This window comes from Psittacula echo (assembly GCF_963264785.1).
Source record: "Psittacula echo genome assembly, chromosome: 1".
NCBI classification, from domain to species: Eukaryota; Metazoa; Chordata; class Aves; order Psittaciformes; family Psittacidae; genus Psittacula; species Psittacula echo.
Genome location: NC_137735.1, coordinates 162,436,245 through 162,461,108, shown reverse-complemented (window position 1 = coordinate 162,461,108; position 24,864 = coordinate 162,436,245). Strand labels below are relative to the sequence as shown.

Below are 24,864 nucleotides of genomic sequence, written 5' to 3'. Positions count from 1 at the left end.
CAGCACATGAGACAGAGGCTCCACACTGTCTGCACACCAGAAACACAACAGGGAAAAGAAACAGCCCAAGCCTCCAACGTACCCATATCCCTGAGACCCCCAGGGAACATCTCAATAAAGGGACAAGTGCTATTTAAACAGATAAGTAAGGAAATTACACAGCAGAGCAGTTCTCTGTTGCCTCTCCCAGGCAAGACCTCTGTTCAGTGTGAAACAACATCCAGCATGCACCTCATTTGGAGCCTTTGTGAAGGCTGGGACTAAACGACAGATTTCCTGATAAATCATGACATACCCCATGCACGCATCAACCCTTCTTCTCTCTGTCAACAGGGACTTGAAACACGTTTGCGCTTGAAGGGCATACGCCTGCACCTCGGTGAAATAATGGACCTTTGTATAGTGTGTCCCTGGGTTTCAATGACAAATCTTCCTCTCTCTCATTCAATCCATCTCCCTATAAAATATGTATTTGTATATAATAGAGCCCCTCTGATGGTGAAATGCTGTTGCATCCTGCTCTTGAGAGCATGGCCTGTCTGATGAAAGTGCTGCTTGTCACCTCTCAGCATTGAGAGGAGCTGCAAGGGAGGACCTGTTTCAGCCACAGACCGCATCTGGACCTGAACTCCCTGGACTCCCCATTCCCTTTGGAGCCCAGGGAGTTCAGTTCCAGATGAAAAACCCCATGTGCAAACGAAGGACCCCCTGATGCACTGAGGAAAGTACTCCCATGCAGATGTTGACCTTCAAAAAGCCAGGGGTTATATTCTTTCGGCAGCACGTGAAAGTCTCTTCTTGTAGCCAGATTTATAGTGACAGCTTTTTGATGGTGTTTCAGATTAAAGGGTGCCTTGTTGAGCTGAGTCCAAATACCAAATGCAGACAGTCTGGGGCATGGCAAGAGCAATACTTGCTGGGACTGCCAAAGCCATGATAGGACTGGGATAAGCTGGAGAAACTGGCTTCATCACTGGGGCTTCCAGTTGGGAATTGGTGAGTGATGGAGCCAAGGCTCGTAAAACTAATGGAGCAGCTACACCAAACAGAATCATTCTTACCCCTGGGGCACAGCCAGGATTGAGCCCAGCAGACAGAGGGAGAAGAAACCTCCTCCTTCCCTAGGGATGGGACCAGTCCTGGTGTCTGCCTGCCTTCGGAAAGGTCAGGTCAAGCCATCAAGCTCCTGTTCCTCATCTCCACAGACCTCATAATGCCAGGGGATTTGTGTGGGCAATGAAGAACTTTGATATGTCAGATCTTCATCCGTTTATTCAAAGAACTGTGTGACATGGCTTGAATACATGGATATATGGATATATAGTTATATGGATATATGCTGGGGAGCATATATCCCAGTGGATGGGATACATGCTCCCCAAAGCCAGCCTGCACTCCTCCACACTGTTCATGGTCCTGTTTCCAGCATAGGAGTCCTGAGCCCACTCTCAGCCACTGAAGCCCTACAAATGTTAATTCATTCTAGCACTTGAAGTGGGTCATATCACAAACACACAGATAGTGACTGGATTGCCACAAACGCAGCCCTGTCATTCACATTGCTTGCTATGTCAAAGATAAAATCAGAGGTGGGCAAAGGCTTTTGTAGTGTTGAGTGTTTCACAAAACAGGATCAGATTTTAAATAAGAAGTCTATGCCCTTTTCACTAACCTGTCTCATACAAACACCCTTGGGCTTCAAAGATAAGTAGGGGGAGATGGTTGAACAAATCACGGGGGACTCACTGAGTTCTCTATAGGGCTCAATCAACATTTTGTAGCCCTAAAATAACCTGCTTAAGCTTGTGCTTCAGAATAGCCAACCACAAAATGGATCTGCTCATGTTGTAATGGTCAGTAAAGTGCAGGCAGTCAATATAACAGCAAGAATATATTCTTAGAAGTTCCTGGAGGAAAAACAGATTTCTCTCCTTGTTCCAGATTTCATTTTTTAAGGAAATGAGTGGAACACTGCCTTTTCCTAAGGAGAACCGAGACAGCACCTGGGTGTGATGAGAGCAACCAGCCCGAGAGAGACAAACGTCTCATCTATGTAAATCTGAAGGGCTGAAAGGTGGTGGTATCTGAGGTGACCTGTTGTCAAATGGGACTGCACAAATAGGACACTGAGCAAATCAGTGAGTTGATTATTGGTGTGTTGCCATGCCCAATGCTTTGACCATGCAAAGAACCCTGTTCTAATCTAAGAAAAAAAGGACCCACATAATAAAAGGATGAGAAAAAGGGACAGTGTCTTGACCGAAGTCACACAGGAGCTTGCAAGCATCACCTGCCTCCAGCTTCCCACTCCATCCCAACAGGTGACTGGGACTGTTTTCACTTCAGCATTGGAGGTGACATCCCGTCCTTGCCCAGCTTAGAGCGGATGAGAAAGCAATCCTAGCTCTGTCGTCACATCATTTCTCCCATGTTATTGCCAACTCAGCCTCTTTAATAAGATGAAGGTACAGAGCTGCTTCCCTCCCTACTCCAAATATCCGTACAAATACCCATAGCTTAGGGGGAGAGTTGGAGACATCACAGAGGCACAAAACTTTTATAATAAAGTGGTTCAAGCAGAAGAAATGACAGTCATAGACTGGAAACTACAACCCCTCTACTTTGTATAGGGAGAAGAACAGCCAGCCTGTCACATATGAGCTGCAGGACCACAGCAACCCTGCTGAACCCACATGTACTCCTGCCTTATGATCCAGGAGAAAACTCCTAGCTTAGGTAAAGGCCAATAATTTCAGTGTTAGCCACAGCCTGGAGAACAGCCATCTGAAGAGGATATGAGGAGGAACATGTAGGCATCCTCCAGGCAATTCATGAAGCCAACAGGAAGCATATGAAGTGGTGTTTTGTGTTTGGTGCCACGTACGTGATCCAAGGTCAGGTGGGTAATACTTCCTCAATGAATCATTGAACTCTAATGTATGGGTGAACATGTCACAGTTGGACTGGTGGCCTCCACTGAAGTTGCACTGTAGGGCACCTGCCATCACCCTACTACAACCCTTTTTGCTCCCTTTTTTGTATGGACCTAAAGCTCCTCATGAACATGCATGAATCAGCCAGATATGATAATTCAAGTAGCCCTGTATGTCCAGCAGACTAACTACATACAATGAATTTCTTCATGCAAAACTAGCTCCTTCTCCTCCCACTCCAAGCATCAAACATCCTAAGGCCAAGCACTGTGCTGAAATCAGCCGAACTTCCATGTTGAACACCCAGGTTGGTCCTTCCCTGGCATCTGGCTGTTAGTATTTTCAATACTACTACTAAATAACACACCAGGAACATCATACCAAACTTGGCCTGCACCCTGGCAGGCAGCATCCTACACTCTTGATCACTGTGTCTCAAAGAGGCTTCATGTTCTCCAAATACTCCAGGTGATGCCAAGTGATTCAGCGTTGTTAAACTTCTCCGTATCTGTGGCAGATGTAGACACAGTTTGAATGGGGGTGGAGAGCAATGTGGTACGCAGCAGATGCAATAGCAGCTCCTTGTCATGTAGCCAGTAGGACATGTGCTGAATAAACCAACACTGGGGGTGGTTTCTGCCCCCTTAGTTCTCTGCCCCGGAGATGCCCTCAAAAACTGCATCAGTGTATAAATGCAATGGTTTCTAAGGACAAGTCATCATGAGATCGACAACAGAGCACATCTTTGTAGTAACCGTATTTACCACAGAACATCATGTGCAATTCTGATGTCCATAGCATGAACCACAATGGACTGACAGGGTTTCTTACCTGCTTCTCAGACATGATGTAGAGGTGCTCGTGATCCACTGAGAAAGCCATATCTCGCAGTATGGGACCAGTATCCACCACCTGCACAATCTCATACTCCAGTGTGTTCTTGGTGGTGCCGTCCACACGGATCTGCAGAGCAAAAATAGGCAAAGAACATGAGTATTTCTCCTCTTTCCATGGAGATTGTATAATAATAATTGGAGAAATGTATTGTGGTCCATGCCATTTGGAAAACAACCAAAAGTGAACCTTTCCCCTGCATCCTCACTTAAGGATAAAGCAGGTTTAACTGCTGGTCCCATCAACAGGAAAGCACTGCAGAAGAACAGTCCAGACCCTGCTCACATTTATCTGGCACTGTCACCATGTTACTGTAATTGCCTGGACAAATCTACTGAGCTGAAAATCATGGCACAAAAGGCAGAATTTGTTGTGATGACGAGCGGAAGATAAAGAAACACAAAAGAGTCTGCAGGACTGACTCACTCAGATGATATTATTGTTCCTATTGCTAATATTCCATAGGGCAATATATTATTGCAGATTGAACATTCCAACACAGGCTATTTCTCTTGTTTATTATATATATCAGAAATTGAAATCAGTCCTGCACAAATATGGCACCTTATGATTCCAGACATATCACATAACAGGGTGTCACTTAGGAACATCAATAACTGGAATTAAGAGAAAGAACAGGACGCACAGTCCCACTCTATCCCTGGCAGTGACCCAGAGAAAATGCATAAAACACCAGAGCTTTCCTTTCCTGTCTAAACCAAACTTCTAAAGATTAGGCTCAAAAACAGCTGGAGAAGGTTTGCAATCCCTTTCAATCTATAATTTCAGTTCAGGATAATAGAATCATCATAGAATCATAGAATAGTTAGGGTTGGAAAGGACCTTAAAGTTCATCCCATTCCAGCTCCCCTGCCATGAGCAGGGACACCTCACACTAGACCATGTTAGCCAAGGCTCTGTCCAAACATGGCCTTGAACGCTGCCAGGGATGGAGCATTTAGCACTTCGGGCACCCTATGCCAGCGCCTCAGCACCCTCACAGTAAAGAACTTCTTCCTTAAATCCAACCTGAACTTCCCCTGTTTCAGTTTAAACCCATCACCCCTTATCCTATTACTACAGTCCCTGATGGTAATCTAGCAGTCAGGTTCTTCTCAATCTTGTGAGGTCCTGTACTTCAACAAACCCATGGCTCTGTGTTTCAGACTTGCAGTCACATTCTTTATCTCCCTTACTATGCTTTTAACGTGCTTCCTTTCACTTCTATCCTTCAGAAACACAGCACCTTTCCCTAGAAGAAACTAAGCTGTAGTAGATCTGCTTCATGCTCCACATCATGACCTCAACACTTTCCAGACCAAAGGTTCACATCTGTGGTTTTTACCTGAGCAGTTTGATAGCTGAGCTAAAAGCACCCTTCTCACCCAAAGGAAATAACAAGCTGTGGAGAACTTATGGTACCAAGACCCATTCCCACTGTTCTCTGGCACAGTCTGTGAGCTTGCTCCTTCTGTATCAACCTTTCAGCCAAGAAACTGAGTGTAAATCAGCTTCTGTATTATAAAGGCAAAGAGAAAGGAAAAGATGGAATGACAAAAGGTCTGGAAAGCCAGTATGAGCAAAAAGCAGCAATGATATACGAGATTTGTACCATATTCTTATACACCACCTGCTATATGACAACAAAGAAATCTTACTCCCCAAGGAAAGACAGGGTAAATGAGGCAGAGAGGAGTTAAAGGGGCTCCTTGTGACAGCAAAGGGTATGGAGGATGCTCAGGGATGCACAGATCCTGTGTGTTATCCATTATACTCCACAGAAGTGAGTGCATGTGCAGGCATTGGCTGTTGGGCTGGTCAAATGACACCAGACGAACTGTAGTTAGTTTGTCATCTTGATGGATCTGGTGATGACAGCAACACATGTCACAACGTCAACACACCAAGAGGTCAGAGCCTGAAGCCCAGCACTGAGCATCCATGCCTCCCACTGCCCCTCACTGCCTAGGAGGAAAGGGCTTGCTTGTGTTCACCGTCTGTAATGGGTGAATTCAGCTCCTCAGGGCCTCTGTTTTTGAGAGTGGACACTGATGTGATTCACCCATGAGGTCAGGAGCAAAGAGGCCAACAGGCTCAGGATGAGCCATTGCCCTCAGGACAGTCAGGAGAAAGGAAGGAGATAGAAGAGCTGCAGGCTGAGAAACAGAGAAGTCTCCCTGTTGGGTCTCTACCCGGGGCATCTCAAATGCCCCCATAGCAGAAGCCTTTCCTATTTCCCACGGAGACTTCCCTGTGCCATATTCTCACTCTCAGGGAGCAGTGCTGAGCTCTGTCTGCTGCTTCAGCTCTGTTCAGCTCCCCCCAGTCCCTCGAGGCTGCTCATCCCCATCAGAGGTCTGCAGAAGATCCTCGCTCTCACTGTGCTAAACAAACCTTCCATCTCTGCTGCTTTGACCTTGATTTCGCAGCATTGCCAGGGTCAGATCTGCAGGCCGCTAGATATGTAAGCAGCCAATTATCACCCCAGGGCTCAGTCACCATTCTCAGCCTTTGCCAGGCCCCATTAAAGGAGGAAGAGCTCAGAGATGGAAAAGGCAGGCTGGAGGAATAGGCAGCTGGAGTTAACAAACCGCTCAGACAGGAGGCACAGCTTCCCCTCCAGGGATCTCCCCTATGCATTTGGTGCAGGTAAAAGATTGCAGAGGTTTCACACCAGGCAAGCAGAGCTACTCGGAAGTGATTTAACAGCTATTGCTGGCCTAATTGCCTGCAAAAAGTCATTATTTTGCAAAGGGGGAGGAAGGAACAGGGCTCATTCCACCCTACATGTGCAAACAGACACATGTGCGCTCATGCACGCACAGTACAATAAGTGCAGAAACCTCTCTCTTTAGTTAAAGCTAAGGGAAAAGATAGTTCAGAAGAAGACCAGAAAATCTGGCAGACATTAACAGACCCTGTGCCAGCAAAGAGGTGATCATTGGAGCTTGCAGCCAAAATTCTGGCCCTTAACTCAAGCCATCCCTTTACCTGCCTTGAACTCTATCTTGCTTATGTTCAACCCCGGGCACAGACCCCAGAGGATCCTCACCTTCCCAGCATTCTTCACAGTCCTGAGCATCAAACAACACAACAGCAGTTTCTGTTTGAGAGAGATTTATTCCTGGCTCCCAGGCACCCATTAGAACCAGGGCAAAATAATCAAAAGAAGAATCTGTGAAGGGGAAATGAGAAGATTCCCATCAAAGCCTGCAAGTGATCACCACTAAAGCAGGGACACAGATACAATCTCTATTCAGAAAGCTCCCAAAGTTGCCAATTGCAGGGAATTTGAAGCACGAACCAGCAATTTGCTCTGTTCCTGCTCTTTGCTGGCATGAGCCACAAGCCCCATGTGGAGCTGGTGTGCTGGGATAGATAGGAGTTTTCTTTGGATGAAGTATGGGTATTCTTATAGTCAAGATAGTTTTATCAGGCTGTGGGATTAGAGCCTGACTGACAGTCCAGATGGGATTTCTCCTTGAAACTGCCTGTGAACCATCAGCACTTCTGCAAGGCAAGAGAAGAGGGGGCAAGAAGTGATGGAGATAACTCCAGGACCATACATGAGTTTCAAAGTGCTCAGTCTGCTACAACCACTATTAACAGACGTGTACACTGCTCCACAAACATGCTCATCACCTCCACATCAGTCCTGGACACACCTTGGACCACAAGATGCTCTCTACTCAGCACCAGAAGCTCCACTGCCCTCCTTTAACCCAACACACACGTGCAGAGCTCCCCAGGACAAATGCTTTCAGGCTGCATGTTAATCCTGCTTCCTGGAAAGCTGAATTCACTGGGCTTCATGCTGCAATGCTGGCTGCTATTAAAACATCAGCATGATGCTTCCCGAAGGTCAACTACCAGGGGACCTATTCTGGCAGCTGCTTGTTTGTGTGTCTGAACATCATCTAGGTCTGGCTGTTTATTTACATCCATTGAAGTAGCAGACAATAAATATCCTCTCCCAGTAGCAAACAGATGCTTGCACTCAAATGTTCTGGCTACAGCTGACTTCAAAATGATCTCCTTAATGAGCAAACAACACTATTAATCTTTAAAGACACAGGCTCTGGCCTTCCCTGAGCTTCTATACTGGCCATGGCTAGCCCCACAGGCGTCCTGGCAAGCAGCCCATGGGGCTGGTAGATGAAAGCAGGTAAAGGATACCTTCCATCACTCGACTGGTGCCTTTCAGCATTATCTCCTGGCTGCTGTGGGGTCTGCAGGAGGGTGATGCTTGAGTCTCCAAGGCAAGCTGGTGGCAGATGCCTCAATCACACTTCTAAGAGGGAGATGGGGTCATATGGTTATTGAAGAGAAGGGAACAATAAACCCCTCCAAGTCATGGGCATGGGCTCAAAAGCATAAAGGGAAAGCAGTGGGGTTGGAGGACAAAGGAATTGGTGCTATCAAGCACTTGGTCCCATTGCTGGAAAATAAACTATGATCATGGCAAAAAAAGCAGATATCTTTAAGGTCACCAACAGAGAGACTTCCAGACTGGAGCATCAATCCTGTAGTCTGAGAGGACCACATACCTCTGTTAGCCTGTTATTCCTCCACTAAGCTGGATGGGGACAGTCTCTTTTGGAAAGGCTCATTGTGCAGTGGAGGTTAGGTGAGAAAGAGGTGAAGTGACCAGGCATGCCAGCAGCAGAGATGGGAAAAGCTCTCCCAAACAATATGCCTACGTTATCAAATAGCGTAGTGTAACAGGAGTTATCTGTCAAGGGACACTGCTTCTGCTAAAATCCAGCATCCATACTAGGTGTACTTCAGGAGCTTTACTTCAGACCTATCAAAGCCTCATCCCGAAGACTGAATCAGTGTTTGGAGCCTGTTAACATCATCCAGTTTTGTTTTATCCAAGAAAAATCCAGTTCATACACTTTAAGACAGCTCTGCTGTATAAATCACAGCAAATGAAGCACAGACAACTAATCGTCTTCAGACTCACTTCAGAAACACACTCCTGAACCAGGTCTCCTTCTACCACCTCACTTCTATTTTACTGTCCCATATTAGACTGGTCACTGGCAGCAAAAGAATGGTTCATTTCCATTGTGCCAATTGAGCTCATCTGTTTCCTACTCTTCTAAAACCATCACCTCCAGCCCAGAGCATCATTCCTGGCCCACCAGAGTCAAAACAAGACCTCTCTCCATTAATATCTCTTTATAAAGCACTTGAAACCCACCCAGGACTCCTGAAAGCCTGGCTGGGATCAGGATCAGGCTGGATGGCCAGGCAGGCAGCAGGAGCAGATGCTGGTTTGATAATAGTCATTACAAATAATTAAATGAATAACTAAGTGGAAGAGGAGGTTGGTGAACCATGGCTCACTCAGTCAACCCATCCCTCCCCTCCACTCTGCTTTTGTGCAGCGCCAGCAGCGCTGGGCTGATGAAGGTAAAGGGAATTCATCATCGCCATCCCAACGCTTCCAGCCAGTGCTCCAGCAGCTCCCGCTCAAGTCTTGCTGGTGGTTTATTTTGCCCATGAAATTGCTCCATTTCCCTAGAGCAGGGATAAAATGGTTGGCAGACCTGGAGGGACAAGCTCCATCCTCCCCATACCGCACAGCGTCCCTCCTTTGTCCTCCCTGCCTCTCCTTTTCCCAGGGCTTCCGACTGAAATCACCATCATTACTTCTTGCTATTGGATTAAGGATCTGCAAACATCATTTCTAGGAGATCCAAGCAGTCCTGGAGCCTGGCACATCAATCCAGGCTGCTCTGAGCAGTGCCCAGCCACAGCCTTACGACCGCACAGGGGCCTCTAATACTTCATTGCTTTTCCAATATTAGTTCCTCCCTTTTTGATGGTCCTAATGTTCCCCAGTGGATGCTGGGACTTCTGGCTGCTGTTTCTGGCATGGAGAGGAGGCAAAGACAGAGCAGACAGCACATATCTAATGTCAGACCATTATGATGATCATCTGTTTCTGCTTTTGCATTGATTTGGGCTATGTGCTGTAGCTGTATTGATCTCGGCAAAGAGAGGGAAGGGGCTGGTGACATTCCATGTTCCTCCTCTATCCCTCCGTTTTGGCATGTGTTTTCCCGTCGAATAATCTGCTCTAATTTGCCTAAAGCCTATTAAAATGACATCAATTTCTAATAAAACATGGCATTTCAATAACCCCATCTATCTACTGATCCAAAAGAATCTTTAGAAATACTAATTGAAAAAGCAAGGGCTGAGGTGTCTTTTTCTCATGCCTAATAGTCAGCAGCCAGCAGCATCTCTTGTACAGACATTTGAAGGTGCTGCTTGCATGGACAATGCCAACCCATCCAGATACAGATCTCACAGCACCTTCAGTCATACAGAGAGCAAGATACGGAAAACCAGGTGTTTAGTCTTCCAAACACTCTTGCTTTCAATGCTGTCCTGACCCCAATGTGTCATGGCAGCAACCACTCTCACCAGAGGTGATCCAGCTGATCTCCAGAAGAGAATCAAACCCAATCTCTTGCTTCCAAGGTAGATCTACACCTAAACTTGCCATTTCCCTCCAGATTTACCCTGGCAAGGCTCATCTCTTAAACTCTGTCCCAAGCTCATCAGTGTCTGTGTGATCACTCATCCAACTGTATCCACAGACCTGAAGTTGTCCACACAAACACACCCCTTGCAGAAGGCATCTACAAGCACTGGATGCTTGCCCCACAGATGTCCACCTGAGCGCACACATCCATCTACACAACAGAAGGGGCAGCAAAGGAGGTTGGTTTTGCAATCCCTTCACATTTCTTTTGTGACCTAAATCCTGTGGTTAGCAAGCAAGCAAGATTTACTTGCTACAGCACTGCAAAGGCCAAGGAGAATGGTTCTTTCTCCCTTCTCCATTCACACAGTTCCCAAGGCCTTTTCTTCAAGCAGCAAACAAAGGATTTCCAAGAAAATAGCTTCCCTAGAATAGTGCTGGCTAATCCCTATCATCTGCAGGCATTGCACTGTAATCCTTCCACCACATACACTTGGCTGGGCTCTGGTAGGGAGCACAGGTGGCTGCGCTAAGCAGGGGCACAGGGTCTAATCCCTGCAGAGGAGTCACCCACTGACCTCTCATGTAATCCATCCAGGCTGCAAAATCAGGTCAAACAGACGTGCCTGACTGCTGGATAGGAGATCTCCCGCATGTTGGAGCAGAAGAGGATTCCTCTTACTTCAGAAGGTCCAGGAAAAACATAGGACAAGATGTTGACGGCCATCTCTTTTCCTTTACTAGAGAGACATGGGTCACCATGCCTCGACATGGCTCCTAGATGCTCCAGTTTAATGGTAGGTCACTGTCTCATAATGAAGCAAACATATAATGATCTGGGATGTGCTGGAATGAGCCTTCTGCTTTGGGCCAAAGGATCTTTCAAGCCAGGAGACAAACTCCTAGCTAGCAGAAGTCCCTTCTGTTTCATAGTCCACAGCATGTGATTTCTGTGCCATACCACTATGGCTCCCCACCAACATTGACAGCTAAAGATACTGGTTGCAAAGAATTTACGATGTAAATTAGACATAAATAAAAGACTAACCTTTCAATGTGGGCTTGAAGAGCACCTAACACATTGGGTTTATGACTGTTGCTCCCAGCACCATAAAAGCAATAATTACAGCTTGAAGTGTGGCCAGTCATAGAATCATAGAATCAACTGGGTTGGAAAAGCCCTTTAAGCTCATCCAGTCCAGCTGTTCCCCAGCACTGCCAAGGCCACCACTAACCCATGGCACTGAGGCCTCGTCTCCACGGTGTGTGAACACTTGCAGGGACGGTGACTGCAGCCCTGCCCTGGGCAGCCTGTGCCAATGCCTGAGCACCCTCTGGGGAAGGAATTGTTCCTCAGCTCCATCTAAACCTGCCCTGGTGCAGCTTGAGGCCGGTTCCTCTTGTCCCATCCCTTGTTCCTTGGGAGCAGAGCCCAGCCCCTCCTGGCTCCATCCTCCTCTCAGGCAGTTGTAGGGAGCGATCAGGTCCCCCCTGAGCCTTCTCTTCTCCAGACTGAACCCCCCAGGTCCCTCAGCCCTTCCCCATCACACTGTGCTCCAGGCCCTGCACCAGCTCCGTTGCCCTTCTCTGGCCCCGCTCCAGCCCCTCAATGTCTCTCTTGTAGTGAGGGACCCAGAACTGAACACAGGATTCAAGGTGCAGCCTCACCAGTGCCCAGTACAGGGGGCAGTCATTGCCCTGGCCCTGCTGCCACACTGGTGGCACACACAGCCTGTACCTCAACTGCAGGGCTCACCCTAAAGTGAAACAGGTACAGAGAAGAAAGCAGAGGGAAAAGAGTAGGAGATGACTTGGTCCTTCCTCACCAGGGAGAGCACGTCGGGTGTATGCAGCTTTCACATTCCTTAGCCAATTGACAGATGACATCATTTTTGAAAGCGGGGTTTACACACCCTCCCCTGGCGCTCCCTGATTGATAAATTAGACACTCACGAGCCACGTGCTAATCAATGCAAATCATTAGTTTGTAACAACACAAGGCAAGCTCCGCAGAGCTCATTTTTCAAGGTAATGGCCTGCCAAGTGCTCAATGTTCAGCAACAAGCCCTGCCAGGAGATCTATTAACAGCCTGCTGGCACTCACCTATGGCACCGGGCTGTCCAGTCCCCACCAAGGACTGGGTTGTGTTGCTCCATGCAAGAACCAGAGCCCTGAACCTGCTATTCCTCCTCCTTTCCTTCCCCATGACCCTTCAGTGTGCGCTTGAGCCCAGAACCCCCCCCGTGTGCTGGGCTGCACCCCCAGAGCGTGAGCAGCAGCTCAGGGAGGGGATCCTGCCCCTCTGCTGTGCTCTGGGGAGACCCCCCCTGCAGTCCTGATCCAGCTCTGGGGCAGCAGCACAAGAGGGACGTGGAGATGCTTTCCGTCAGAGTGGGTTCTCATTGAGATTAAAGGAACAACAATGAAAAACAGAAAAGTATGAAAATTACACTTTTACATGCAAAAGCGTGGGTGGCATCTCGTGAGACGCAACCCAAAATGCTTGCCTGACTCTGGTCAGTTCTTAAGTAAGGGTCAAGCTGCAGATAAAAGAAATCCAGACCAGCAGCACCAGCAGAAAGACTCAAAGCTCTGTCTGCTTTTAGTACAGAAATACCCAGAAGCACAGCGTGTGAATAGGACTGACCACAGACAAAGATCTCAAAACAGTTGGCCTGGAGTACAAATCCTTACGTGGGATAAGCTTAGTAATTGAGGCAGATGGATAGTAAAATGGGATGGTATGAAGACAAATGGATCACCACATGGGCTGGATCATGAATACAAGTCCTTTATAAATGTCTGTTCTTGGGACTAATTCCTCCCAAAGATGAGCTCATCTCTCCATGCCAGGAATGCAGTGACCCAGAGGGCTGGGAGCAGAGCAGCACCACAAAGGGCCCTTTGACTGCAGCCAGACAGGGTGAGCTTTGAGACACCCACAGGTCCTCATGACACTGGGTCACTTGAGAGGAAGCCAGCTGCCCTTTGGCAATGGGAAGCACGGAGACCCGGGCATCCACATGGACACATGGGCAGGAGAGCGCACAGCAGCACACGGATAGGCAAGGGCAGCACAGCACCCATGCAGGAGGGTGGAGGGCACCCAACAACATGTGAAGGCACCCAACAACACATGCACCTATGTGCACACACTGTGCCCACCAAGGTTCATCTACCTGGACTGAGGATGCTCTCACCAATGTGCCACAAGGTCCTGGTCATGAATAAGGGGACATGAGTGATGTAAAGATGGGCCCATGTATACAACTGAGTGTGTATTCGCACCCAGCACAGCATTCCCACCAAAGAACCTGCTCCCTGTAGCAGACAACACACGGAATCTGTTCTGAATACAGGCATATACACACACCTTGGCGGCACAGTGCCCTATGCAGCTCCAGGCATCAGTGAGGGCAACAAGCTCAATCATAGCCTGCCACATTCAATCTTGGAGATATACAGATGTATTTGCAATTTCCCTTTACAGTGTATCAGAGGCAGACCAAAGCTCCTGCTTTGCTGAGGATTTGGGTGGTTTTGCCACTTTCTCTATAAAAAAACAAATCAGAAATCATATCCTGAAGATTATATCACTGGTCAAGTAAGATTCTCTGTTCCTGCACCAATATTTGTGTGAAGTGCTGATGCTAAATGACTACAGAGAGATGCAGAGAGTGATGGACTGTGAGTGTATAACTGAAAACAGAGAAATCTCAGGGCTGGAGCTCTTTGCTAAGAGCTATGGGCTTGGGTGGGTGGATGGAGTGCTGGCTTGGGAACAGTTCCTGTCAGCAGTGTGGGGACCTGTTATCTCCAAGGCCAAGGGAAAGGGGAACCTGAAAGAGAAGCTCTCCAAGGAAATCAGCCAGCCCAGACTCCCTGTCCAGTCCCTTTGTCAGGGACATCCCTGAGGCTAAGGTTGTGATAATAAGGTCCCACATATCTCTGGGTCTCAGCCCCACTGACAGGGTTGTGCTCTGCAAGGGTTATTGTAATTCAGTTGCTGACCCTTTCAGCTCCTGGGCTTCTCAATGCCAAAGTGACCTATAAAGAACTTAATATCAGATAAAAGAAACATCTCTTGAAGCCTTTCTAACCTTCATAATCTATGTTTATCCACAGGAAAAAAGAAGAGAATGAATGAATGCTTATCTTCCAATATTGCCTCAGATAAAAGGGAATTACCATCTGGGGACAAAGCTCCACACTTGCCCTTATTCCCCTTTCATGCAAGCAGCCAGAAAACTGATCCAATGCTGGAACAGTAGAAGAGGCCTCTTCCATTCACCTCCCAGAGACCCATGCTCCACTGAAAGCTGCTCTCATCTGCCAATCCACCAGCAGTTCCTCTGCTTGTCTCTGATGTCTGACTAAGGGATATGTCTCTCTGCAGGCCAGCTTCAGCACAGACCACGTTTCTCACCAGTCATAGATTATAGAATCCCAGACTGGTTTGGGTTGGAAGGGACCTTAGAGCTCATCCAGTTCCAACCCCCTGCCACAGGCGGGGACACCTTCCACTAGAGCAGGTTGCTCCAAGCCCATCCAGCCTTGCCTTAAGCACTTCCAAGAATAAGGCATCTACTTCTCCATCACATGTACTCCTCCATCATATTCTCCACTTTAACAGCAATATTGTAAGATAGTCCTAACCAAGTCAGTCCCAAATGAGAAGCAGTGCTCCCAGCAAGTGCCATATGTGCTCAGCTGTGTCTCACTGAAGCCTTTGCCTTCCCAAGGCTTCCTCTCATCTTCCATCAACTGATCCTTCATTATTGGCTGATATCCATCCCATTTGTTGGTCTCTTCCAACATCACTTGGCTGGATTCACCTACAGACTCCAGCACTGAGCTACAAGACTTTCCTAGTCACTACCTAATGGAGAGGCAGCCGCCACTCCAAACTCCTGGAGAAACGACTACATCAAACACATCCCTTCTCAGTTCCTTCCTCTCTATCTCCTCTATCCAAAAAGGGGTTGGAACTGGATTATCTTAAGGCCCTTTCCAACCCAAACCATTCTGTGATTCTATAATGAATTACACCAGAGATCACTGGATACAGAGGAGTGGAGCAGTGAATATCGACAGTTTTCCTTCCCAGCACCCTCCTTTATACAGCCTCTGACTCCAGCCTGTGCTGGTAACAATGAATGGTCTCTGTTCTTCTTCATCCTTTTATTTAGCTCCAGGGTTAGAGCAAGGGACTTAGACAAACGGGAATCTCAAACCTTAGCTAAGCTATGAACAGGCCATATGACTTCAGAGATGTCAGCTGCCCTGTCAGTGCCTCAGTTTCCACATCTTTCACTGAAACACTTTTGGATTGGGTGATTTTCAGGGGAGAGCTTCTGTACCTGCAGAGAAGATAAATGGATGTTCTTGAGATATGAAGTATAGACCTGAAAAATACTACTGAAGTAGCATTCATCCCTGTGCATTCCTCAGCTCAGAGAGCGACACAGAGGAGAGCAGCAGTTTTTAGGATCGCACACCCATGGCTCTCAGATCATTACTGGGGCACCTCCAAAGAGGTCTGGGGAGAGTAACCATTGTTTGGTATTGGAAATCTTCAAATGGAATGTATTATGGAAGTGACGTGAGGGACCTGGGAGGGTTCAGTCGGGAGAAGAGAAGGCTCAGGGGGGACCTGATCGCTCCCTACAAGTGCCTGAGAGGAGGATGGAGCCAGGAGGGGCTGGGCTCTGCTCCCAAGGAACAAGGGATGGGACAAGAGGAACCGGCCTCAAGCTGCACCAGGGCAGGTTTAGATGGAGCTGAGGAACAATTCCTGCCCCAAAGGGTGCTCAGGCATTGGAACAGGCTGCCCAGGGCAGGGCTGCAGTCACCGTCCCTGCAAGTGTTCACACCCCGTGGAGACGAGGCCTCAGTGCCATGGGTTAGTGGTGGCCTTGGCAGTGCTGGGGAACGGTTGGACTGGATGAGCTTGAAGGGCTTTTCCAACCTAAAATTTCTATGATTCTAAGTATGAATTCCAACAGCATAAGAATAGCACGTATCTCCAGACCCTTATTCACTGGGGTTCTTTGTACATCCATCAGAATTAGCCAAATGTGTATTCAAAGCCCTTAATTGAATTATCCAAAAGTAATTTGAAGGAATATAAAAAGAATGGCATAATAGGCACATTTTTAACACTTGTAAATCACCCGCCAAGACCATCAGTATAAAGTTTCCATGTATAAAGAGGCAAAAGACGGCAATGCAGCAGTTAAGAGTGGCAGGAAGTGATTTCCTCCCAGCTACGCACACCCCAGACTGCAGATAATCAGCCCAGGTCTCTGGAAGGGAAGCTGACCACCCCATGGAGGAAACAGAGCCTTCCATGAGCACTTAAAAGGATTAGGAGGTCTGCTGGGAACTGTCCTAAAGGAGCTGTATGGCACAAAGGGCAAGGCACAAGGCATGATCAAGAGAGAATTAAGAGTGTCAGAGGGATTTAGTGGGTGAGTGCTGACATATTATTCCACTTAGACAGAGGCAGGGGACTGCTGGGAGAGGAAAAAGGCTGCCTGAGCCATGGAGGTTGAGGCCTGGCTGCTGAGCTGGGAATCAGACCCTACATCAAGCTGTCGAGCAGTTTAAGTTGCCCCGTCAAAGGAGTTAGAACAGCTTTCATGAGTCTAATATGATCATATAGCATTGAACCAGCCCAAAAACCTCTTGCCAGAAGAACTGCAGGTGAAATGTAGGTAAATTCAGAAGGCAGAGAGCTTAGGAAAGATGAGCACAAATAGAGTCCTAATGCAGCATCTCTAGGGATGCTTTGGCTGAGCCAAGTGATGCACAAGGGCCACAGCCCAGCAGAGAAGTCAGAACAGAGCTGAGAATAGGCACTGTCCTTCCAACAGGACCAACTTGCAGGTCTCCAACTCACTTGGTGCCCCGTATCTGCCTCCAGACCCTTTATTTACTTCTGTAAGTACCAGAGCAATGCCCTGTCTGAGGCAAAACAGCTGGTTACTTCTGTTCTAATGTAAGAGACTGAGATGTCTGAGCTCTAAAAAACAGCATCCCATAAGGAATTGCAGGAGTCCTCCATCCTCTACAGGTCTGTGGCTTGCTATTTATCTACATAGTTCATTATCTATGTACAAGTGGCTTATACCTGGCCGCATATCAGTAGAGACCAATAGACAGGTCCTGCCTGAAAACTTCTGGAGACAAACTGCAAGCATTTCTGCGTGGTCACTAGCAAAGTAGAAACCATATCCCAGACACTACTGGTGCAGTTGTGCTCTTGGATAGCAGAATTTGGGAAGAAGGCCAGGTCTGCTTCCTAGAAATGCTCATGACACTCCTGCGTCCCTAGGGTGCCTAAATAGGATCCTTCCCTGTTCTCTTGAACGTGTCAAGTGAGGCAAAGAGCATGCAGCAAGCTGCACCTTTGGTGGTGGAAAGGTGGTGGAAGAATACCCTGAGCATGATCTCATGTCTCCATAGCCATCAACTATCTCCCGTGGGCTGAGAGACAGCAAGAGCGTCATTCACACGAGCCGAGGGATCGCTTTCCTTTGGGACCTCGAGGTAACCCGGGCAGTGAAACTCTACCCAAACCCATTCTGACATAAGGTTGTGGTTGGAGACAAAGCAAGGTCAGGAGTTCAGCGTCAATACAGCAAGTGCCAGTCAGGACACAAAAGACTCAGGGATCAGATATACCTGCCAAGCACTGCTTGGGAGGGAGGGTGTTGAGATGCATAATTACAGCCGCTTTCATCTGTGCTGCTCTTCCCTGCAGTTCACATGACTCTCCTGGCTTTGTCCTTGCAGGCTCCTAGCCAAGGCACCACTCCATAGACACACAGGTGCTGGCACAGTAGCTGAATGATGTTCATCATATTGTGCCAGCATCATCCCCCTCTCTTAAATGAGGGGTGCAAGAGTTGAACCCCTCTTTCATTGCAGCAATGGCTCAGGATTCAGCAGAATCACTCTTAAGATCATAGAATCATAGAATAGTTAGAATTGAAAGGGATCTTAAAGCTCATCTAGTTCCAAACCCACTGACACGGGCAGGGACACCTTCCACTAAGTATACAAGAATCCAGAAGATGGACCACTTGTTTCTGTGATCACATCCAGCTTTGTGCTGCAGTAAATCAAGAGTTACCCCAGATTTACACACCGGTAGCAGCAGGGACTCCAGGGGAACTCACGTGGACTGGTGATTCCAAGAAAAGAAACACGACCTCAAGCCTCCAAAGCAGGAGCAACTCCTTTTCCTTGAAGTCCTGCCAGAGTGGGGTAGTGCTGGTGTTTCATATTCCCGAAGTGTTGGGTGTTGTTTAGTGAAATTCCAAGTCAGGGAGACATAATCCACAAACCCCTGTGCATTTTGAGGTACACGCTGGTCTTCATCCAAACAACAGCTTGAAACATCTGCACTGTTGAGGATCTGCTTGAAAACAGACCCCTTACTGGAATTCCCATTTGCTCACTCTTTCCCAAAGCCTGATCTCTTTTTGAGGGAAAGTTTTCAATGTTTCCAGGGTTTTCCTGTGTTAAATCAGATCAGTTTCAAGAAACAAGTCACAGTAACCTCAGGTTTGGTGATTTTCACACTCCCTTGAGGATGCTTCACAGAGCCCTCGAGAGAACAGATTTACAAGTGCCTGGAGCTCCCTTGTTTTCTCTCCCTATAGATCTCCCTCTTAAAACAGAAGGGGAGAAAAAGAAGGCTTTTTAATAGTTATTTAATCAACCTTTATCAAGTTGCATCTAATGTTTTCTTGGTCTATGGGAGATGATGAAACAAGGAAGTGAGCGGCTCTGCTAGCACATCCAGTGGGAAACAAAGGGGATGGAGAAAGGGCTGGGGATGGTCTGACAGTTATTTTTAGCAATTACTTGACCAAAATGCTCCTTTTTTTTTGGCCGAAACTTCTCTATGTGTGCAGCAGATGGCGCAGCTACAGTAGCTGTCCAATTGCCACCCACTGTCCCCATGCCAGCCTCATCACCATCTGAAAGGTCAACCCTCACTAGATGGTTGTCTCATCCTGCCCCTCTTTGACAGGGTTCTGCACCATGCAGCCTGCAGCACTGGTTTTTAGCACTCTCCAAGCAGTTTCCAGTGATGAAAGTGGGTCACCAGCTGTCCCAAAGAGGGGGAACATGCCTGTAAGGAATGCATGAGGCACAGCTCCATCATGCAAAGATGGATGTGCCATAAAACCCACATTGGTACCTCTTGGGACACTGGCATCATTCACAGCCCTGAGCTCAGCTTGAGCTCTCCAGTTCTCCTTGGGACAGTTAAAACAGGGCAAGACAAAGGACAAGCTGCAAAAGGGGCCATAGGGAGCAATCCTGCATTGGCTCAGGTGCTTCATTTCCATACCAGGAGGGAAGAGCCATGTCCTCAGTGCAGGGATTGCCTCTTTAAGTGATGCCAGTGGGGGTGATGGAGACCAGAGCCAGGAGCCAACCTCCTCCCACTGCCTGCACCCTTCTGGACCCAGCTGTATTCATCTTAGAAGACTGGTGCTTCTCATCATGTCTTATGGTTCCCACTGGGCTACTATTTCTGTCCTGGAGTGACAGAAGAATGCAGTATGAAGCCTTTATTTTGGGGACTCCAGGCTATCTTTGCAGGCTTTGTTGTTTAAAGGGACATGTCTGCTCCCTTTATGACAATCGCCTGCTTCTTCTCTCATCTTCAAAGGCTACAACTTATTACACTGCCAATTTTGTCTTGTGCCAACACCTCCCCCCATCCCTCTGTGTTGAGCAGAGCATGGTCATTGCACTCCTTTTCCTCATCTTTTTGTTTTCTCTGCTTTTGTTGTGCTATATTGGAGGAGGACCAGATAGCTGCTTGTGAAAGGGAGAAACCTGTGTTTGTACACAGATCTCTTGGCAGCTGGGAAAGAAAATACAGAGGGGAAAATACTCTGTGTGGGAACATCTTGGCAGTTGGTGGCACATAAACTACAAGAGGAGGGACACAGAGTAGGAAGGAGGAAGAGTTAAAGAAGTCTCTTTGGTGAGGAAGTGGCCATGTCCTATATCTCTGTTTGCAGCTGCCTTCTCCCACCCATTCCCTAAACTGGGAGCTCTTCAAAGCTTCTTGCCCTTGGCCCATGGCCTTGGGAGTCAAGGGAGACCACCACAAGCAGGCTGCCAGCCAGCCCGATGCCACCTTTGTCCCTGTGGTAACACTAAAATCACAGCTGGGAAGCATCTGTGGGATTTCTTTCCTTTTTGGGTTTATTTCTTCCAAGAACAGCCGCTTTTGTCTTTTTCCTGGAAGGATGTTTTTCAAACCCCAAATTGCCCACCCCTTGTGTGAAAATCCCTGCATTTCTGCCCGACAGCCACAGGGTGTCAGTAGCTATATGGAGTGGGTCTCCTATAGGAATCCCAGCTCCCTGAGATGTCCTAGTGCTGGTGCAGTGATTTGAGATGGGTCTCATCCTGCCCTGTCCCCCCGGCAGAGTTTCCAATGAGCTCTGTCCCACAGGATGCTGCCCAGGGTTTGCTCCAAGTCCCCAGCACATTGGCACAGGACTTCAGGGATTTTAAGGCAGGAAATGCTATTTCATAGAATCATAGAATAGTTAGGGTTGGAAAGGACCTTAAGATCATCTAGTTCTAATTCCTGTGTTTCTGAAGGTCTGAAGCCAAATTCTAGGTAATATTAGCAAAGGGACTTCAGTGGGATTGGGAACAGTCAAGGCAGACCCCAAACACAACCTTTACCACCTCATTAGTGCATTAGTTGGGTGTTCATAAACAGCAGCAAAGAGCTTTGCCATGTCTCACTCATGAGTTAAAAGCTTTCCTCTCCTTTCCAGCTTCACCTGGGGAGGGAAGCAGCAGTGACAAGCCCCGAGTCTCTGGTACAAGCAGCTACAATCCCTGGTGTCTGAGCAGAGCATCAGGAGGTGCAAGGGGCCTGTCCATTGAGTGCCCTTTGCTGTCACTCATCCCACTTTGTGCCTCAAGTGTCCCATCCTTAAAATGGGAACACTGCAATCTCCCTCCCTTGCCACGTGTAAGCAGCACAGGGAAGAAGCTGTGCTGAGGATGGAGCAATGTAGCAGAAACACTTCCGATCCCATGTTTCCCACACCAGTATTCCCATCTTCTCCCTAGACCACCAAAGAGGTGCCTCTTCCAGTAACCCAGCTCAAAGCAGGATATTTCAGCTGCAAAGACCAACCTGAAAGCAAATGAATGAGAACCCAGCAGCCTTTGCTCTGCCTGGCTCCAGAGACGATCTTGCTGTCACCAGTCACCTGTGCGCCTTCCAGGCATTGCACTAAATGTGGGATTCATCTTGTTTAACATGGTCTTCCTGAAAATTAGACATCTCACCTAATGAGTCAGGCAGCTTTCCCCTTTAGTCAATGGGAAGAGACAGGTTTTCACCATAGGGCGATTTGTGCCATCCTAAATAGGTGTCTCAGGCAGATTGAGTGAATTGCTTTCTGAAGGTGCCAGTCTCTCTCCATTATCTATAAACAGCGACTCATTTCCATTCAGTGCTGATGACCGACATTAGGTGAGACAAATTTCAGCCTGAGTGACTGTCTGGCATCTCTCACAGATGGGCCATGCACTCTTTCCTTGCTGTCCATGTGGGAAAAGGTGTGAGGAAGGTTTATAACAGGAATGCTTAATTTTGAGGACGGTGTTTGTATGCTCAGCACATCATATTACAAAAAGAGGGTTGGAGGACTGTGCTTTGATCCCTGTCTGTCTTGGAATGTTCTGCTGTTATACAGTTATGAACCAACTCCTGCAGAGCTGAAGAGCTGCAGCCATAGAGATGTCTCTTCTTTTAGATGACCAGAAAACAGGCCACTGGGCAACTGTCAGGTAAGAGCTAACAGAGCTTGCCATTAGTGCAGAGCTGACAGTAGGAAAGAAAGGCTTTGCAACCACCATCCTTGTTGCATGCCTATATAGAATCATAGAATGTTTTTGTTGGAAAAGACCTTAAGATCACCCAGTTCCAACCCCCTTGCCATGGGCAGGGACACCTCACACTAGACCATGTCACCCAAGGCTCTGTCCAACCTGGCCTTGAACACTGCCAGGGATGGACCATTTATCACTTCTTTGGGCACCCTATGCCAGTGCCTCACCACCCTCACAGTAAAGAACTTCTTCTTTATATCCAACCTGAACTTCTCCTTTTTCAGTTTGAATCCATCATCGCTTGTCCTATCGCTACATGCCTTGTTCAAGCTTGGACCTTCCCATGAATTCATGGTTTGCCAGTTACATCACACTGCCGCAGTATAGCAAGGTGGCCAGTTTGCAGCATATCAGAAGTAAAAAGAGTCTGTTAATCAGCTGGGAGTGGTAAGAGTGCCCACAGATTGCTCAGGCACACCTATGTAGAGTGCATGCCTTTAACCAAGGATGTTGTGTTATATACCCTGTACTCTCCAAAATCACCTCCACCCTCTTTGTGTTAAGGTTTAATCATAAACAGCTTGTGGCCAGTACTGAGGTGCCTTATTTATATATGATAAAGGATGTAGCAAGCTCCATAGTGTTGGAATTTGGTCTGTGAAACCATATGGGCTCATTGGGCTTTGAATCAAGATGGGGTCAGTTTTAACATACTTAAGCCCATTTGCAAGGCCCTTATGACCTTGGTTTCTATGATTTACGGTTGGAAATAAGATGCCACAGACAACTGTAAGAATAGTTTTAGGTGCAAAAGCACATTTACTGTAAGAGTGATGAGGCACTGACACAGGCTACCCAGAGAAGTGGTAAATGCTCCATCCCTGGCAGTGTTCAAGGCCAGGTTGGACAGAGCCTTGGGCGACGTGGTCTAGTGTGAGGTGTCCCTGCCCATGGCAGAGGGTTGGAACTGGATGATCTTAAGGTCCTTTCCAACCCAAACCATTCTATGATTCTGTGATTGATCAGCCATGAAGGAACTTGGAAGAAACTGGTTATGGCCAAGCTCATTGCTTTCCCATTCGACACCAAATGCTGTACTGTGCTGAGTTAGAAGGCAGCTTTGGCAGCACCCCTCACAAAGCATTGGGTCTGTCCATCATTTCCTACAAGTCTCTGCTTCATCTACATGCAAGTGCCTCGTTTGGAGGAGCTTTGTCCTGCTCCTCTTGGGGACTTCTCTCCCCATCCTTCTCAATGCTTTTATCACCACCAGGATGTACTCAGTAGCAGTTTGGATCCCCAGTTAGCAGTGGGAAAGGGACCCCTTTCTACACCTGACCAGCACTAGGCTCCCATGTCTTTCTGTCCAAAAAACCCAAGCGAAGCATTCTCTGCTTCATGCTGTCCCATGGAGTTCCTCCTGATGGGGGACCATTTCCAACATCACAATGTGTACCAGGCAGCGGGTCGCCTCCCAACATCTGCCATGCACATTTCCCATCCTCTGCAAGGGGCTTTCAAAGCAACCCTCTGCTGGGATGTTTGTACCAACATGTGTATTTACTGTGTCAACACACATTAGAGAGCAAACACATTAAAAGGAAAAGGAAACAAACTACGAGCTGAGGCCTCTCCAAACCTCACTCCAGCACAGCCCTTTTCCTGGGATCGCAGGTTGATGCTGAAAGTCTTCATTCCCACATCCCAGTCCTCTCCCTAGCTTGTGTGTGCCACAGGGATCAAGTCTTTCTATGCTGGACATATGCCTGAAGATGGAAAATTGAAATGATAGAAGGCTCCTTGGACATTTTTGGATCAAAATCAGTTGGAATGGAGCAGGGAGTACAAGGGATATGGCGGTGCGAGGGACAGAGGATTGCTACAGCAAACACATCACTGGTTCAGCCATCTCCAGTACTGTTCTGCCTTGCCGGCAGTAAAGTTTAACCCGAAGGCAGTCCTCCTCCTAAGATTCCTCCCATCCCAATCCCTGGGGAACTCTGCCAAGACACACGATCCCCAGGCAGAAGACAAGTTCATCCAGGCAGACCCAATATTTACCAAACCTGCATTTCTCCCAAAGAGGCCAAGGATTTCTGGGGTTATTCATTCCTGTGCTGCTGCACCCACGAAGAACAGCTCTGAGATGCACATAAAAAGACATTTAAAGACAAACAATTCCTCCTGACTCGTCACATACTGGATCCAGCTGTTGCTTGCATTCACTGCTTGCTTTCTCTCCAGCTTAGCGCACAACCGCACGTGTGTATGTGCATGAACACCCAGACAAGACAGACAGAGGTAATTATAAAGCTGAAGCCACCTAGCACTTCCCAGCTGTCAGCCCCAGATAAAAACCATCGTCATTTAAATGCAGAGGCATCTACCACTTAAGTAAAAGTAGAATCCCTGCTACAAGATGTGAAGAGAGCAGATTAAATATATCTCAGAGAGGACAGTGATAGAAACGTAAGTCCAGCAAAACCTTAGACACAAAGAGAACAAGATAGTGAAACCAAAATCATCCAAGGCCATAAGGATGCTGCGCCATGTGAAAGCTTTGCTTGGCTCATCCCACAACATTGGTGGCAAAGACATCCGCTAAACTCCATCCCCTGCTAAGAAATGCCCCCAGGACCACGCAC

The 24,864-nt window shown here is 47.6% G+C and overlaps 1 protein-coding gene across 1 annotated transcript in view; it reads right to left on the bottom strand.

The window, feature by feature from the left end:
• Positions 1–24,864, bottom strand: part of PLXNA4 (plexin A4) — a gene marked incomplete at both ends in the record, with an annotated part of 435,010 nt that overhangs the window by 230,727 nt on the left and 179,419 nt on the right. Inside the window, one exon of the mRNA XM_080614763.1 lies at positions 3,765–3,896. Coding sequence (XP_080470889.1) covers positions 3,765–3,896 — 132 coding nt within the window. The remainder of the gene's footprint in view (positions 1–3,764; positions 3,897–24,864) is intronic.